Source organism: Dipodomys spectabilis, unplaced genomic scaffold (genome assembly GCF_019054845.1).
Source record: "Dipodomys spectabilis isolate Male_0828 unplaced genomic scaffold, ASM1905484v1 ptg000325l, whole genome shotgun sequence".
Taxonomy (NCBI): domain Eukaryota; kingdom Metazoa; phylum Chordata; class Mammalia; order Rodentia; family Heteromyidae; genus Dipodomys; species Dipodomys spectabilis.
In genome coordinates this window covers 1,721,456-1,738,939 of record NW_024871002.1, presented here as the reverse complement: position 1 = coordinate 1,738,939, position 17,484 = coordinate 1,721,456, and the positions used below count along the sequence as shown (strand labels likewise).

Genomic DNA, 17,484 nt, shown 5'->3' with positions numbered 1-17,484 from the left:
TTCTCAATTCATTTTCTTTTATTGTACACTGCACCTTAAAGTACCAGAGAATCCCAAAACACACGTACTCATACATCATTCATTGATGAGTACATGGTCTGTGAAATGCTTCATGGCAACTTCATCATTATCTGTATAATATATTTACACAAACCTCAATGACATAAATAAATCCCTTGATGTAGCCTCTTGATACAGTCAAGTGACGTGGTAAACACATAACATATGAAGTTGCTATAAATGCAAAACAACATACTATTTTATAGTGAACATTTTCTGTAAGTAAAAGTTCACTAAAATAATGATATAGTATAGTAAGTAGGTAAACCAGCAACTTGGTTCTTTATTATCACATACGATATTTTGTATGTGATTGTAATATGCTATATCTTTATACAACAGGCAATATAATAGGTTTATTTATACTAACAGGACTATAAGCACATGAGTAATAAATTGCCCTATGATGCTGGTATGTCTAGGTCATTTTGCAATAGTATTTTTCTGTTCCATTATAATTTTACAGGACCATTGTTGTATGTAGAGTATATGAATTACAAGACTGTGCTACATTAAAGAAAAGTTAAAATATCATCTTTGTTTCAATAATACAAGCACTTATATACCACTTACAGTTTGTCAAGCTTGCTCCCTCATGCAGTGTCTACATATTTACACACAAACACTACATACACATAATTGATACTAGTTGTTTTTAATTTTTACAATAATCTTGTATTATTGGATCCATTTTAGGAAATAGGAAGGTATTAGTTACCCAACTAAGAAATTGAGGTATACAACAATTAAGAATTAAGACTACGTTGCTAGCACGCATCAGAACCAGAATGGCATGTACACAATAGCCAAATATGTCACATAAACTGTAGAATCAAGCTATTAGGAAGGGAGATAGTCTTGAACACCTCCAAAACTAAACTATGTTTCTTTAAACAATTAATTTAAAATCTTAAACTGTCTCCGGAAGATTTTTTACTAAAATTTTAGTAACAGAAATAATAGGCACACAAAATCACAGGACAGTCCTATTTTTAAAATGGGTTGTTGACATGTACTTTAAGCTATAGATATATTTATTCACCAATATGTTTTGAAACTAAAAATTCAAGTAAACATCTCCAGTATTCCAGGTATTCCCAAATTATATCAATTATGTTTCTAATTATTCTAATTATAGCCCATTGGCTAAGAACAGTCATTAAGATCCTCTTCATTACATTTCCTTATTACTCATTCTCTTATTTACTCATATAGTAAATACTTCTTTTTGTATGATAGATATGCAGTAAATATTGAGTACTCACTATGTCAAATACATAAATAGGTATAAGGTATATCACATAACTTAAAGAAAATTATTTTTATAAATACCGGTTACGGAGTATTGCAGCAACCAATTCTCCTCTATGTAGATGATCCATCACCTCTTAAAGTGGAATAATGACCTGTTCAGGAGGGAAAAAGCCAATATTTTCAAAATATTTCAAAAAAAAGTCAGAATTTTCAAAATTTTGCTTTTGTAATATTTTTAATACTTCATGATTAATTTAAAAACAAAATGATATGTTCATGTATCTAATGTAGAAATTGAATGTTTTTAAGAAATAGAATACTCAAAGTATATAGAAAACAATATAAGCCATTAAATAGTATTGATTAAATTTCATGTGAAGTCATTAGCTAACAAGTACCACTGAAAATCAACCACATCCACAGGAAGTTAGAGAAAACTGAAAATCAGAAAACCTAGAGAGTCTCTGGGAAATTTGAATTAGACAAGAATAATTGGAAAGAAACAGTTGAGTCAAACATACCCAAAGATAGAGATAGCACAAATGACTCTGTTGCCAATGGGATATAGGGTTTGAGAAGCCCATAGAAAGGCCCAAAAATTTAGAAATGGTTATACAAAACCCAAGCTAGAAAGTTACAATGTTTCAAAATCTTGAAGAAAAAACATAGTACATAGGAATATTTTATTTAATTGGATAGGATTGTTTTAGTGGTTGATGTTTTTGTTGGAGAAAGCACTGCGTTTTAGGAAAGTCAAATCCATGTAATATACTTAATGTATTATATTGGAAGGGAGTATATGAGTATATGTTTGAGTATACGTTATACATTTATTAATCAAATACATGTTATGAATGTATTGTATTTATTTCAAGTATATTGGGAAACAATGTTCCTTGTTAATAAAATCAACTTCTGTTTTTCATTGCCAAAGTGATATACAGAGGGGTTACAGTTACATAAGTAAGGTAATAAGTACATTTCTTGTCAAACTTGTTACCCCTTCCCTCATTTTTCTCCTGCTTTCCCTCCCCTCACCCTCCCACCTCTCAAGTTGTAAAAATCATTTCCAACATATAAAATCAACTTCTTATATATTGAGAGATTAACAAAAGATAAGAATGCATTATGTTCAATTTAGTTGTTAGTAGAAATGTTTGTTGTAAAACTATAACATAATTAAACAAGGCAGGGGGATTCATTGTCTCCAGCCTCTTCTAGTCATTATGTTAAGGAGTGAAGGACCAAGATACTCTACACACATAAATTGTAACCCCTTGTACAATCATTTTCAAATAAAAGTAAATTTTAATTTTTAAAGAAAGCATTTACTATGGTCAGGAGATAAAATAATAATCTAGACAAGACTCTAAAGATAGCCAGAGAGATTAAGAATTTTTTGGCTGAAAGATCACTGACAGGTATTATAGGGATAAGGAGACATCAAAGATCACCCCATAAAATCCATTTTGGTAATGGAAAATGGATGCTATCAAGTGATGCAGGATATAAACAGGAAAAAATATTGAAAGGACAACCATTTGATGGGAACATATTTATCTAACATAGCACTTCCGTAGACAGTTAAATGATAGGCAAGATGATAGGACTGGAAAATATTCCTCATGGGTACATTTGCCATGAAAAAGAATCCCAATGAAACAGAGTAAGGTAGGCTACTGGGGAAAAGAAAAGGAAAACTGGTAGAAGGAAAATTAGGGGAAATGTAAGTCCAGAAGAAGAAAATTTCGAATATATTGATTGACTTGACTATTATAAATGAGTATGGACTCTTTTACAGAGTAGTATCAGTATCACTAAAAAGGAACCACACAACACTTGATTAAAAAATAAGACAGAATTGAATAGATTGAAGATCTTGTGAGGATCTTGAAAATACAGATAATTTTTGTAAAGTGCCCTCTCAAGTGATCAAATAAATAACTTGGACACAATTAGAGGGTTTTTGTTTATTTATAGTTTTAAAGCACTTTTATAAAAAGTATACCCCATTTTACTATTTATCCTAAAAATTCTTTTTTTAAGTAATGGAATTTTATTGGTCTAACAGCTTATGCTGTTACCAGTAGATGAAGTGTTCCAAAGTATTCTTTTTTTCCCTCCAGGTACAGAAAAAGAACCACAGCAAGAAATGATTTATCATCAAGATGGCATTGCACCTTTGAGACATGAGACAGAATTTTGGCCTTCTCCTTATGGATCCTCCTTAAATTGTTTCACAGCTGGGCAGTGGCTGCCCAATTGTAGAAGTCATGTGCCTCTTCTTTTGAGAAAGGGGGCAAGTGCTTGCATGGTTGACCCTTGTTCTTCCTGGTTTAGTGTACTCCTTGGAAAATCAGGTAGCTCAATGTGCACACATGACCTTAATAAGAGGAATGGGCTCCACAACAAAGGTATAGGGTATATTAATCTAGGATCCAAAGTATGGACCATCTGGACTTCCATGATTCATCTGCAAAGAATAGTTGAATCTTGTAGCCCTTATACCCTCATTCCTATTCCTGTCTACCTACATTATGGGCCAGATTGTGTCACAACAAGTGCATATGTTGAAAATGTTACACACTAAAATAAATTCTTGATGGATCAAAATAATGGAAGGTAAAATGTGAAGTTGAAATGGCACCAAAACAAAACTCAGGGGGAAAGTTCTTATAATCATACAGAAGGCAAACAATACCCCAAACTATAAAACACTGTTAAATTTGATTACATAAAAAAGAAAAATTTATACTTCAAAACTACCAAAATGTGCAAGCAATTGGTAAACTAGGAAAAAATATCCATAATATACATGACATTTAACAGCAGACTAGTGATTTTAATTCACACATACAAAATAATCAATGAAAATAATATAGCACAATGGTAATTTGAGAAAGTAACAATCAAGAAACACAAAAATAAGTCTTAAGATAAATATTTCTTAAACTGAGGCATTAATTTTTAACCTATGAAACACACATGCAATCACACACACACACACACACACACACACACACACATAAATCCTGTTATATGTGGGAATATGGATTTGGAAAACTGTTTGCTTTTCATTCTATACTTTTTTGTTGAATTTATTTCTAAAGAAATACTCATTAGAATGCCAGGTGCCAGTGGCAAGATCCAAGGATTGCAGTTCAAAGCCAGCTGGGGCAGGAAAGTTGTTCAAATTAATATCTCCAACTAATAAAAAAAAGACACTAAAGACACTAGAAGTAGAGCTGTAGCCCAAATGGTAGAGCAATAGTCTTGAGCACAAAAGCTCAGGGACAGTGCTCAGGTCCAGAGTTCAAGTCCCAGGACTGGCACAAAAAGAGGAACTAGTAGAAGGGTCAGACCATGAAACAGGAGGGTGACCAGCATGGTAACCTAAAAGATAAGGTGTTATTTGAAGAAAGGAGTAATCCAAGTATATTAGATACTGCTAAGCAATTGTACATGAAAAAAAAATGAGAGATAACAACCCAGTGTGGTAACCTGGGAGCCAAGAGGGATCTTGATAAGAGTGGGATGTGTGGAATGATGGAGACCAAGGCTGACTTCATTCTTCAAGAAAGATGAAAGGGAGAGGGAAAACACTGAACACAATTCGTTTTTCTTTAATAGTAAGCAAAGAAGTGGGTGATTATTGGAATGAGATATAAAGGACATAGTATAACAAGGACATAGTATAGTAAGCAAATGTAAAAAGCATGACATTAAACTGAAGAAGTACAATAGTATACATGTGCATTTCAAAAGCATATAATACTCATTCTGTCTCTCTCTACACACATACATGTATACTTTATATATGTGTATGTACATACACACTTGTGGAAGCAGTATTAAGAGTATCATGGAAATGAAAATGTCAACAGGTCCCTCAGAAGAGGAAGAAAGAAAAAATTGTGGAGGGTTTCAGTACAAACTTCACTATATCTAATTTTTTGTTTTATCCTCTGAAGCAAAAATGATAGTGCTATATAATTTAGTAAAGACTACAAGGTGTATTGCTCTGTGTACTTTTCTATATGTCTAACATACTTTATGAAAATGAAACAAAAGTAGGCATGATATGTATCCTCAAGATGGGAGTCTATAGGTGAGTAGACAAGACATGATATGTAAGGGTCAGCATATTCGAAAAATTATTTTAAAAAAAGAATAAGACAAAAATATGATCAGATTAACACTGTAATTAAAAAGTTATAGTTCTGCTGACATGGTGGTCCACCCCTGTAACACAGCACTTGAGAGGCAGGAAGATCATGAGTTCCTGGATAATAGTGAGACCGTGTTTCAAAGAAAATTCAAAAAGAAAGCAACACATTTCTCCCTGGTCACAGTACCTTCATGAGTAAAAGAGAAACAAGTCACTACTCACAGCACACGGCTGACGAAGATTTAATTGTGGTTCTGCCTTTAAAATATTCTACTTAACTCACCGAAATAAAACTGACAAAACTGCTTCTGAGTCCAAAAAATTTTATTCATAAGCATTTCAGTAATTGACAAATCTAATACTTTTCAAACACTTAGCATATAGTTAGGTAGAATTTCAAATAGAAATTCCCATTTATGACTTAACATTTAATTAAAATCTGCCTCATCACTCTTTGCTACTCTGTCCAAGAACCAATAGCTTTAAAAATAATGAGATCTGAGATAACTAACCAATTTCAAACCACATAAGGAAAGCCCTATTTAGGAATTGATGGCATATAAAATAAATCTTAGGGGCTTCTGTAATAGTCTGTCTTCAAATGAAACTTTCATAACCACTATGATAAAAAAAAAAAAGCTGACAGAATCTTAGTGGAAAAAAAAAACTGCCAACTGCCAAAAAATCCAAATGCTGCAAAATCTAGAAACATGGAACATACATGAATTCCTGTAAATCAAGTTATATACAGCAGCATCACTAAAAATTCAAAAGGATCTTGAAATCACAAAATCTGAACTTCACAAAAAGAGGTTGGGCTGGGAAGGTGGCTCAGTGGTAGAGTGCTTGCGTCGCACGTATGAGGCCCTGGGTTCGATTCCTCTGCACCACATGAGACTTTTGTCTCCAATTAACCACGACAAAGCTGGAAGTGGCACTGTGGCTCAAGTGGTAGAGCACTAGCCTTGAGCACAAAAAGCTCAGGAAGAGCACCTAGACCTTGAGTTCAAGCCCCAAGACCAGCACAAAAAAAATTGCAAAGTGTAAAGGCCCTCTCAGTTACTATTAAAATGTACATAAAGACACAGTAGACAGTATGTAAACAGGCAGGGATTTTGATAGAATGAAATAAAAAAGTAGATCCAAATGAAGGTAGTTGGACTATATAAAAAAATATGCTGGGGGGTGGGGGGTAAGGGGTGGGAGAGTGGGAGATGGGAAGGGATGGGAAGGGGAAACAAAGGAGGAGGCTACAATGCTTGATAAGAAATGCACTCATTACCTTGCCCATGTAATTGTAACCCCTCCGTACGGTATTTTCAAGATACACTGTATTCATAAACTGCTTTGCTGAATGGTAACTCCTTTGTAAAACTACTTTAAGATAGTAAAAAGCTTTTTAAAAGGTTACAAATTCCGTATGTTACAAAACACAATAAATACACTTAGACAAAGGAGGGGGCAGTCAGGTTTGCATCACAAACCTCAGTAATAAAAGAAAGCAGCCCACTGAGAAAGTGGCTGAACAGGCTGAACAGGCTCTATACAGAAAAGTGATGCCAGATGCAGGCGGCTATCACTTATTATCCTAGTTACTCCAGAGAATAAGATTTGAGGATCTTGGTTCAAAGCCAGCCTGGGCAGGAAAGACCACAAGATTCTATGTCCAATTAACTAGCAAATGTGTGACTAGAGGCCTGAACCAAGCGGTAGATTACCAGATGTGACCAAGCAAGTCAACTAAGTGGGAAGCCTTGAGTTCAAGCAATAGCACTAGAATAAATAAAAATAGCAACAAAGAGAATAAGCATAAAAATATTCAACCACAATTGTATGCATATATTCATGCACATACTCAAATGAATGAAAACAATGGAGAGAAATCCTCAGCCATGCTAAAATCTCATTAATTGCACATGCGATTGTTCTTTTGCATATTTTACATCCAACATGGACACGAGGTTTTTCTTTGTTGTTGTTTTTTTGATGTACTATGTGATCTTTTGTTTCTTTTGTATGCTCTTCTCTCTATGGTATATCCTCTGTTGTTACTGTGTTTGCTTTTGGTACTCTGGTATTATATATACATTTACTCGAATTAGGGAAGTGAATGGGAACAACAGAATGATGAGACAAAGGACAAGGGGTGAACCAATGCAACAGCAATATACACAAGATACTATGTTAGAAACATTCTGTAAAAAAGAGAAAAATTTTTTTAAAATAAATCATGATAAACTTGTACATTTTATATTTTTATTTTACAAATTACATCTAAAGTAAACTATTTCTTGGGTCCTCCTTAGCATGCAAAACATTCCCATAAAATGTAAAACAAGAGAAAGATAGCAAAGGACAAAAAGGGAAAGGTACATACAAATTTTATAAGGTGAAATCAATAGGGGAAATTGAGGATAAATAAACAAAAGTTGTTGAGTATTTTAGAGGGAAAGAAATTAAGTAGATTCAGGTATTACAGCTTCAATTAGGAATGATTAAGCAAGCAGGTGCAGATGGTTTCTTTCCTTCATCTCCACTCTACCAGGCCATAATTCAATTTGTCTTCCATGTTCCAAAGGGTAAAATTCTTAAGTGGTTTTATGTTACAGTAATCACCTTAGCAGAAAGCTGTTTATCCAAGCAAAATGAGCTTCATACGCTATCTTTAAAAAATGATATCTTTAATATAATAAAACATTATCACAGTGTGACACTTGAAATCAAGAAGCAATGCAGCATTTTTACATCATAGACTTCTGGTAGAGTAAAAGCAAAGAAACAAATCACTTTGTTTTCTTCATAAAAGAATCTTTGAAGCTAAGGAATCTACTAAATACTAAACTACATCTAACTTTGCCCAGGTTGGTCTCAAAGATGATTCTCCCATTTCTGTCTCCTGAGTAGTTGGGATTACAGATCACTACGGCAATGCTACAAAAAGAAAATGTCTTCCTCATTCTCTAAAAAGCTTTGGTCAGTATGAATTATGAATTAAGGTACATTGCAATTTACAACAATTTTAGAAAATTGCAAACGATTCCTTAAATGGCTTATCACATTACATTCTTCAACATTACATTACACTAAATGGCTTACCATATTCTTCAACATTACATTAAAAGATAGTAGACATTATACTAAGTACCATCCTTTTCAGTCATGATCTGCATAACTCAGTTAAATAAAAAGCAGTTAAACCCTGTTCTGACCCAGTGTGGTAATACAGATTAATTAGGTCCCTCTGTTGTGTGAGGGATTCATGCCCGTCTGGATAAAGTGAACAGCAGTTGTGGGTCTTTAACAGATAATTTCAGAAAATATATACAAATAAAAGAACGAAGGAAAGGAAGTACAATTGGGACTATATTTCCCATCATCTTTTACAGTCACAGTAAAGGCCACCTTACACAATACATTAAGCCCCTGAGTTTTTCAGGGAGTCCAAAAAGTTAGAGGTGAAATCTTTCGGATGTGTTTTATTGTTAGATCTAAAGCCAAAGATTTCTCTGAAGAAAGGCCTACAAGCTGGATTATGTACCGTATTTCATAAATTAATCTTACCACCATGATACAGATTGCTTTTGGGAAAACACAAAAATGAAAGAAACTGTCATTTCAGCTCTGGTGAGAAGCTTAAAATAGGTGGATAATGACAGGTCACTGGAGGGCAGAGGCAGCTGAGAAGAGCCACTTCCTTATACACCACCTGTCCCAATCAGACACCACCTGTCCCAATCGTTCTTTGGGGGCACTAGCCCTAAACTGTTTAAGCTCGAAAAACAAGTTACATGCTAGAAGCTCCTGCTGACCCCGGCCATATAAACCTACTACAGCCAGACTCTGGGTCACCTCTCTTGACTTCGCCAGGGAGCATACCCCAATAAATTTTCTTCACCTTTACCTCCTCCTGCGTGTTCTTTCCTCACCTAAAACCTTACAGATCACAGTCCAGGCATGCACACAAGTAGAAAAGAAGACCCTATCTCAAAAAATAACCAATACAGAAAAGGCTTGGGGTGTGGCTTAGTAATAGAGCTCCTGCCTAGCAAACACAAACTCGTAGATTCAAGCCCAGATTTCACAAAAAGAAAAATCTTACTGGATTGAGTATTGTGGTCTGTGCCTATAATCCTGATGTAAGGGGAATTGAATTTGAAGCAAGTCTGATCCACATAGCCAAATCCTGTCTTTAAAAAAAGTCACTGGTAAACAACAACAAAAAAACCCCACAAAACATACAAATATGGAACACCTTGACTTCATAATCTTAAGAACTTTTGGGAATTTTCCCCCAATTTTTTATAACTGTACGAATAGAAGTAGTGAAGTAAATTAGGTATATATCCAAAACTGTAAATCACTATACAAATGATGATAACAGCAATGGTAATGGTCATAAGTTGTAAAAGGAATATTAGCTACGAGGTGTGACATCTGAGTTGCTATTCACTGGAAGAAAGTTCCTTCTATTATCTACCCTCAGTCCCTCCTGCTATTGAAAATTTACAACTTGAGGGGGAGGGAGGAGTTGAGGAGGCAGGGAGGGAAGGGATGGTAGGGAAAAAACAAAGGAGGAGGTAACAATGCTCTCTAGGAAATGTACTCATTACCTTACTCATGTAACTGTAACCCTTCTGTACAATATTTTTACAATAAAAAGTATACAAAAATGTGATTGTATGTCCCTCCCCCATGGTATAACACCTGCTTTCACTGTATTTGATGTCGGAGGGAAAGGGAAAAAACAAATCGTTTAAATAGGGATACAGGTGGACCCATTGCAACAATGAGATGTACAAGTCGTTATGTTGGAAACGAACTTTACAACTTTGGTGGGGGGGGTGAGTATAGGGTGGGGGGCAGGGGGAGGCTGGGAAGGGATGGGAAGGGGAAACAAAGGAGGAGGCTGCAATGCTTGATAAGAAATGTACTCATTATCTTGCCCATGTAATTGTAACCCCTCTGTACAGTATTTTCACAATAAAAAAAAATGTGAAATGAGAAAACAGAACAAAATTATTGATAAAGGGCAAAACTTCTTGGTAAAGAAAAAACCCCAGGCAAAGGCTGACTAGCAGTCAGCCTTAGCCTCTTTTCTATCCTTGCTAAAAATCAAAAGAACAACTCTCCCTCACTTAAGTTTACCAAGGTGGCAGCTTTGCAGAAGGCTACTGACAACCTTGAGGCTTATCACCAGCTGCACTGAGCTGCTGTATTAGTCAGGAGCTTACAATAAAAATCATTTCTTCCGGGCGCTGGTGGCTCATGCTTGTAATCCTAGCTACTCAGGAGGCTGAGATCCGAGGATCACGGTTCAAAGCCAGCTCAAGCAGGAAAGGCAATGAGACTCTTATCTTCAATAAACCACTAGAAAACCAGAAGTGGCTCAAGTGGTAGAGCGCTAGCCTTGAGCTAAAGAGCACAGGAACAGTGCCCAAGTCCAGAGTTCAACCCCAAAACCGAGAAAAAAAAACCCATTTTTGTAAAACAGACTACCCTCACCCAAGGTTGTGTATAATCCAAGGATCTGTTTTGACTTTTTGTAATCAAGTATCAATAGTGTCAACAGTATTGATAGTATTAGTCATGCTGATGAAATCAAAATTATGTTTTGCTTATGCTCTTGTGACTCAAAGCTATGTTTTGCTTCTGTAACCTTGCTTGCTTGCCTCAACAACTAAGCCTTGGGCCTGAAGGATAGACCCCCCCACCCACCCTATTGTCCCAGGCCCATACAGATTGCAGGTGTGTGTGAACTCCTTTGAAGTGCAGGCAGGGCAATCTACCTAAGCCCAGCTGTAAACATCTCATTGTGGGCCCAACTGAAAGGCCCCCACCTTCCTTGACCTAGTGGCTTTTTCACTAACCTCTACCTCCTTGCTCGGACCTCCTATAAAAACCCAGCTGCTGTCCAATTTCTCAGGCAAAACCTCCAAGCCTGAAGTAAGGTCTGTGCCCCTTAGCTTTTCCTCAATAAACAGTCCAGCCTATTCCTTTTCCATTCTCCTCCATTTTCCTAACAGGGCCCATCAGCAGTACCACCATTACTCTTCAATTGAAGACTGCCAGAGTGGTTCCACCCGGACAGCCTATCACAAATTATTATACATGATATTTACCATAAAGAGCAAATAAATTTAAAGGCCATGTAACCATACCAATGAAAATGTGCCCAACCAATATTGCATAGCCTTTCTATGTGACTCTATGAGACAAGCAGAAAAGGTCAGATAAGTCGATGTTAGGCAAAATGAACCCCAAGATAAGGATTCAAATGTTTTTTTTTCTTTCTTGCGATTGTTTCTAACATATTTATATGATGATTTCTTTGTTGCTTTGTATGTCCCTCCCCCATAGTATAACCCGTTTCCACTGTATTTGATGTTGGTGTAATTTGTGGAAGGGAAGGGAAAAAACAAATTGTTTAAATAGGGATACAGGTGGACCACAGGTGGACCCATTGCAACAATGAGATGTACAAGTCGTTATGTCGAAAAATGAACTTTACAACTTTGACAGGGGATGGGGGAAGATGTGGGGGGAGATGGGAAGGGATGGAAAGGGGAAACAAAGGAGGAGGCAACAATGCTTGATAAGAAATGTACTCATTACCTTATTTTTTATTTTCACACACAAAAAAAATCCTATCCTACCCTGAGCTGGGAGCCTATTCTTTTACTTTCCAGGTAGTAGGAAGCAGTCATTGCGCAGCTGAAATAAAGTTCCTAGCTTCTTTAACTGAGCGTCCCTTTTGAATCCAGGATATTATAGGAGGGACCAATTGAAGTGAAAAAGGAAAGAAGATAAGAAGATACTTTAGGATAAAGAAGATCAACGGATATTATATATGACATATGCATTTATCTATGGAAATATCACAATGAAAACTCCTCATATTAAAAATGCATACTACCAAAAATTCAAGCAATAAAAAATTAGTAACAAAGATAAATCATAGTTCAATACTTAAAGATATTTGATTTGATTCTTACCCCTAAGATAAGAAATAAGACTAAAGTTGTCCATTCTAACTATTTCTCTTCAGCAATGTGCTAGAAGCTCAAACCAGAGAAATAAGTCAAGAAAAAAATAAAAGGTATCCAGAACTGAAATAAGAAGTAAAACCCAATTAATTTGCCAATGACATGATCATATATAGAGAAAATACTAAGGAAGCAACTAAGCTCTAAAAAATTAAGAACAAACAAACCCCAGGGGGCCTGGCTTAACAGATAGAGCACCTGGCCTAGTGAGCATGAAGTGGAGTCCAAACCCAAGACCCATAAAATAAATAAATAGACTACAAATCAACTTCAATAAAGTTGCAATATACAAATTTTAACTTACATTTCTATACAATGATGGTAAATAATATGACAAAGTTTAAAAGCAGTTTCCTAACTGTAACCCCTCTGTACAATATTTTTACAATAAAAACATAAAAAAGCAATTTCATTAATATAAATGTGAAAAAGAATGCAATATCTGGTAATAAATTTAACAAAATGTACAAGATAATTCTGAGAACAATAAAATATTGCTAACCAAAACTGAAAAAGTTTTGTGGTTTTTTTTTTTTTCCCTACACAGTCTCACTTTGCAACTCTGGTTTTCCTGGGCACTCACTACATAAATTCATAATGCTCCTGACTCAGCCTCCCAAATTCTGAAATTACAGTCATACCCCACCATGCTTAGCTTGAATAAGATCTTAGTGTAAGGGTTGCCAAAAGGAAACTCCAACTCGGTTCAGGTGAAAAGGGTTTATTTAGAGAGTGAGAGAGCAAACCTCCAACCACAGAAGATGGAGTCAGGCAGAGGAGGAGAGATTATATATGGGAGGCGGGGACAGGGGTGGACGCAGTAGAAGCAGAGGTGACCTCAAAGGATGGGGAAATGACCTCAGAGCCTAGGGGACCTCTCACTGCCCCCCCAGGTGTGCCACTTGCTTAGGTTACAGGTGCTAGGGAGGGACTTCTAGGGTGCCTGGGGTGAGAGCCAAGGGAAGAGGCTAATTCTCTCAGGGGGACCTAACACTTAGTAGATGGAGCAGTAGGGTGTGGAGGAATAGCTAAAAGGTACAGTGCCTATATAGCATGTCCTAGGCTCTAGTTTCAATCACAGCATCACAACAATTAAAAGATAAATGGGAAAGCTCCTATGTTCATAAAATGGAAGATTTAATGTTAATATGGCAATATTCCCCAAAGTAACTTACAGATTTAATGCAACAATGATCAAAATAATAACTAACTTCTTTGTAGAAATAGGATGGTTTATTATATTCAAGCACTTAAAAGCCACATAATAACTATTCTATAGAATATCATCTGTGCTGGATAATATACTTTTAGTTACTTAGTTAACAAATATATACAAATAGTTAATAATTATCTGTACTAAATTCTCCTTGATCAAATAGTTTGCACATTTTCATTTTTCTAATTAGACATTGGTTCAGAGTCTCATTATCAAAGCAACAATGTGAACAATCTTAGAATACTAACAACAAAGGTCATATGCTTGCTATTTAAGCAAATTTGTCTCTTTAATCCTCAGAGTTGTAAGAATACATAACTTCCTTTTATTCTTTCCTTCCTCATCATCCTCCAAACACTTAGATATACCTATTTTAGCAATAGCCCTTCAGAACATTTCTTCCCCTGGCTCTCTGTCAAAATACACTGTGTTATGTGTCATTTTTCTTGGGAGTTTTTAATTTTTTTAATTTTCTTTATTGTAAAAGTGATATACAGAGGTGTTACACCTACATAAGTAAGGAAATGAGTACATGTCTTGTCGGAACATTGTTACCCCCTTCCTCCTTTTCTCCCACTTTCCCTCCCCGGTTTCTTCCCTCCCCCTCACATGCTGTAGAGTTCATTTCCAACATAGTGTCCTTGGGAGTTTTACAGTAAAGGTTTTAGCTTTTAAAAAGTAATCATAGAAGAATAAACCTGAAGGATTTACAGTCCAGGCTGCAAAAGTTACTACAGAGCAACAGTGATAGAAACAATGTAGTATGTGCAAGGACAGACATACAAGCCAATGAAATAGAAACAAGAATTCAGAAGTAAAGTGATATCATGGTTATTTTAGCCTAGGGTTCCAAAGCCAAACGATTTGTTAAATACAAAATACAGGTACAGTGTTCACTTCGGCAGCACATATACTAAAATTAGAACGATACAGAGAAGATTAGCATGGCCCCTGCACAAAATACAGGTACACCCTAAAAGCCACGTGCAAAGGAATAAAACTAGAACCTTACTTTTAGAAGTCTCAGACACCAAACATGAGCAAAAAAAGAACAAATGAACTGGACTTCATCAAAGTTTAAATTTTGTACTATATGAATATTGCCAAATATATGCAAAAAAACTACAGAAAGAGAAAAAATGTAATTACTTATCTGATAAACTCATGTAGATAGATTTACAGCTATAGAAAAGGCAGCTTAGAAATGGGCATGGAATTTGAACAAAAATTTGTACAAAGAAGATACCCAAATAATGGACAAGCTCATGGAAATACACTCAACATCACTAATCGTTTTGGAAATGTACATCAAGGCCAGGACATACCAGTTCATTCCCATGAGGATGGTATTATCAAAAGAAAAAAAAAAAAAAACAAATGTGGGAGAGGAAATGGACATCTGGGAAGCCTTGGTGGGAATATAAACATGTAGAGATACCAGAGTAAGAATGTAGTTCCTCAACAAATTAAATAGAAGTTCAATAGAATTCTCATATGGTCCAACATGTTCACACACACACACACAAAACAGCTGCTCAATTCAGCACTTGTACCTACATGTTCCTAGCACTACTTACTTTGGGCAAGAGGTAAGAACCATGCCAGTGTCCAGTAATACATAGATGGATTTTTTTAATGCAATAGAAAATCATTCTTAAAAAGTAACAGGATACTGACATTCATTATAGTGTAAATGACTTTTGAAAACATGCTAACCTTCTCAATAGGAAAATATGTAAGAATGCTAATGAAATTAGTGTTACATGGGGCTGAGGGAAGAAAAATAAGAGGGAATGATAGCTTGACTGTAAAGGATAAAGCACAGAAGGATTGTTTTCTGGTGATAAAATATATTAAATTTAGCCGGGCCCTGGTGGCTCACACCTGTAATCCTAGCTACTCAAAAGGCTGAGATCTGAAGATCACAGATTAGAGCCAGCCCACGCAAGAAAGTCACAGAGTAACCCTTACCTCTAATTAATCACCAAAAAGCTGGAAGTAGAGCTGTGGCTCAAGTGATAGAGCAATGGCCTAAAGTATAAAAAACAAAAAACAAAACAAAAAAACCCTCAGGGGCAGTGCACAGGCCCTGAGTTCAAGCCCCAGGACCAGTCCCGCCAAAATATTTAAAACTGTATCGATAATCACATGTATCCATGAATATACTAACAATTACATAACTACTTTTTTTTTCATTATATTGTTATTATCCCAAAGTAGTTTACAAAGGAGTTACCATCTGAAAAATCAAGTTATAAATACAATGCATCTTGATTGATGTCACCTGTTTCATCATTCTTCCTCATCCAGAATTACATATTTAAATGAATGAATCTCAGGGTAGTAGAATTCTCAATAAAACTGTACAAAATGCTTTAAAGAAAAATTCTATGAACAAACTGTCAGTATTTTAAGTGCCTTCAACAGCAAGAATGCTAACAATTTTTCTCATTTTGTCCCAGACATCAGTATGGCTCTTTATGCTATTAAACAATAACATCCTTCTCATTTTTAAGCACTTAAAATGACTCTTAGAAAGTCCCAGATTTAATCTCAGTGCATTTATCTTGGTTCTCTTAGAAAAAAAAACTCAGAGAATGGTGGTGACAAGAGTCTGGGACAACAGATTGGGAGAAGATCTTCACTAGCCATACAAAGACAAGGGCCTCATATCTAAAATATACTTAGAACTCAAAAAATTAAATCCCCCAACAACAAATCCTCAAAGAAACAACCACCCCATTAATAAGTAGAGACTTCTCTGAAGAGGAAATAAGAATGGCCAATAGACACATGAAGAAATGCTCAACATCTCTGACCATAAAAGAAATGCAAATCAAAACAACATTAAGATTCCACTTCACCCCAGTTAGAATGGCCATTATCAAGAAATCTAATAACAACAGATGCTGGCAGGGATGTGGCTAAAAGGGAATGCAACTGCAATGTTGGTGGGAGTATAAACTTGATCAACCACTCTGGAAAGGAGTTTGGAGTTTCTGCAAAAGACTACACATAGAGCTCCTCTATGACCCAGCAATCCCACTTCTGGGCAAGACTGTACTAAAGCTACCAGCACAACCTTATTCACTGCAGCATTATTTACTACAGCTAAGATATGGAACCAACCCAGATGCCCCCCGGTAGATGAATGGATCAAGAAAATGTGGCATATATACACAATGGAATTCTATGCTTTCACCAGAAAGTATTACATCACCCTATTCTTAAGGAAGTGAAAAGACTTGGAAAAAGTCATATTAACTGAAGTAAGCAAGATCCAAGAAACATAGGCTCCATGTTTTCCCTCATTAGTAATAATTAATATATGCCTACAGTAGTCCTAGCAGATGAGCAGAATAGCTCAATAGCTATGTACATGTGACCATATAAGATGATGCTAAGCAAAATTAACTCCAAGACAAGGAAACAAGAGGTTTTTCTTTGTTGTTGTTGTTTTTAATGTATTATGTGATTTTTCTGTATTCTTTTGTGTTGTTCTTATCATTTATCTCCTGTTGTCACCGTTATTTGATTTTGGTACCTTGGGTATTGTATCTATCCTAATCTGAATTAGGAAAGGGAAGGGGAACAACAAAATGGTGAGCCAAGTGACAAAGGGAGAACCAATGCAACAGTGATACTCACAAGACAATATGTTGGAAATGAACTGCACAACTTGGAGGAGTGGGAAAAGGGTAAGTGGAACAAAAATGAGAGAGAGGGTAACAAGTTCGACAGAA

At 35.8% G+C, this 17,484-nt stretch overlaps 1 protein-coding gene and 1 pseudogene across 2 annotated transcripts in view; one reads left to right on the top strand and one right to left on the bottom strand.

Moving 5' to 3' along the window:
• Klhl13 (kelch like family member 13) overlaps positions 1-17,484 on the bottom strand; it is a 175,799-nt gene that overhangs the window by 112,726 nt on the left and 45,589 nt on the right. For both annotated transcript variants that reach the window (XM_042702496.1, XM_042702500.1), the window contains exon 2: positions 1,393-1,466. In XM_042702496.1, coding sequence (XP_042558430.1) covers positions 1,393-1,442 — 50 coding nt within the window. In that variant the 5' untranslated portion in view covers positions 1,443-1,466. The remainder of the gene's footprint in view (positions 1-1,392; positions 1,467-17,484) is intronic.
• On the top strand, positions 14,631-14,700 carry LOC122128239 (annotated as a pseudogene).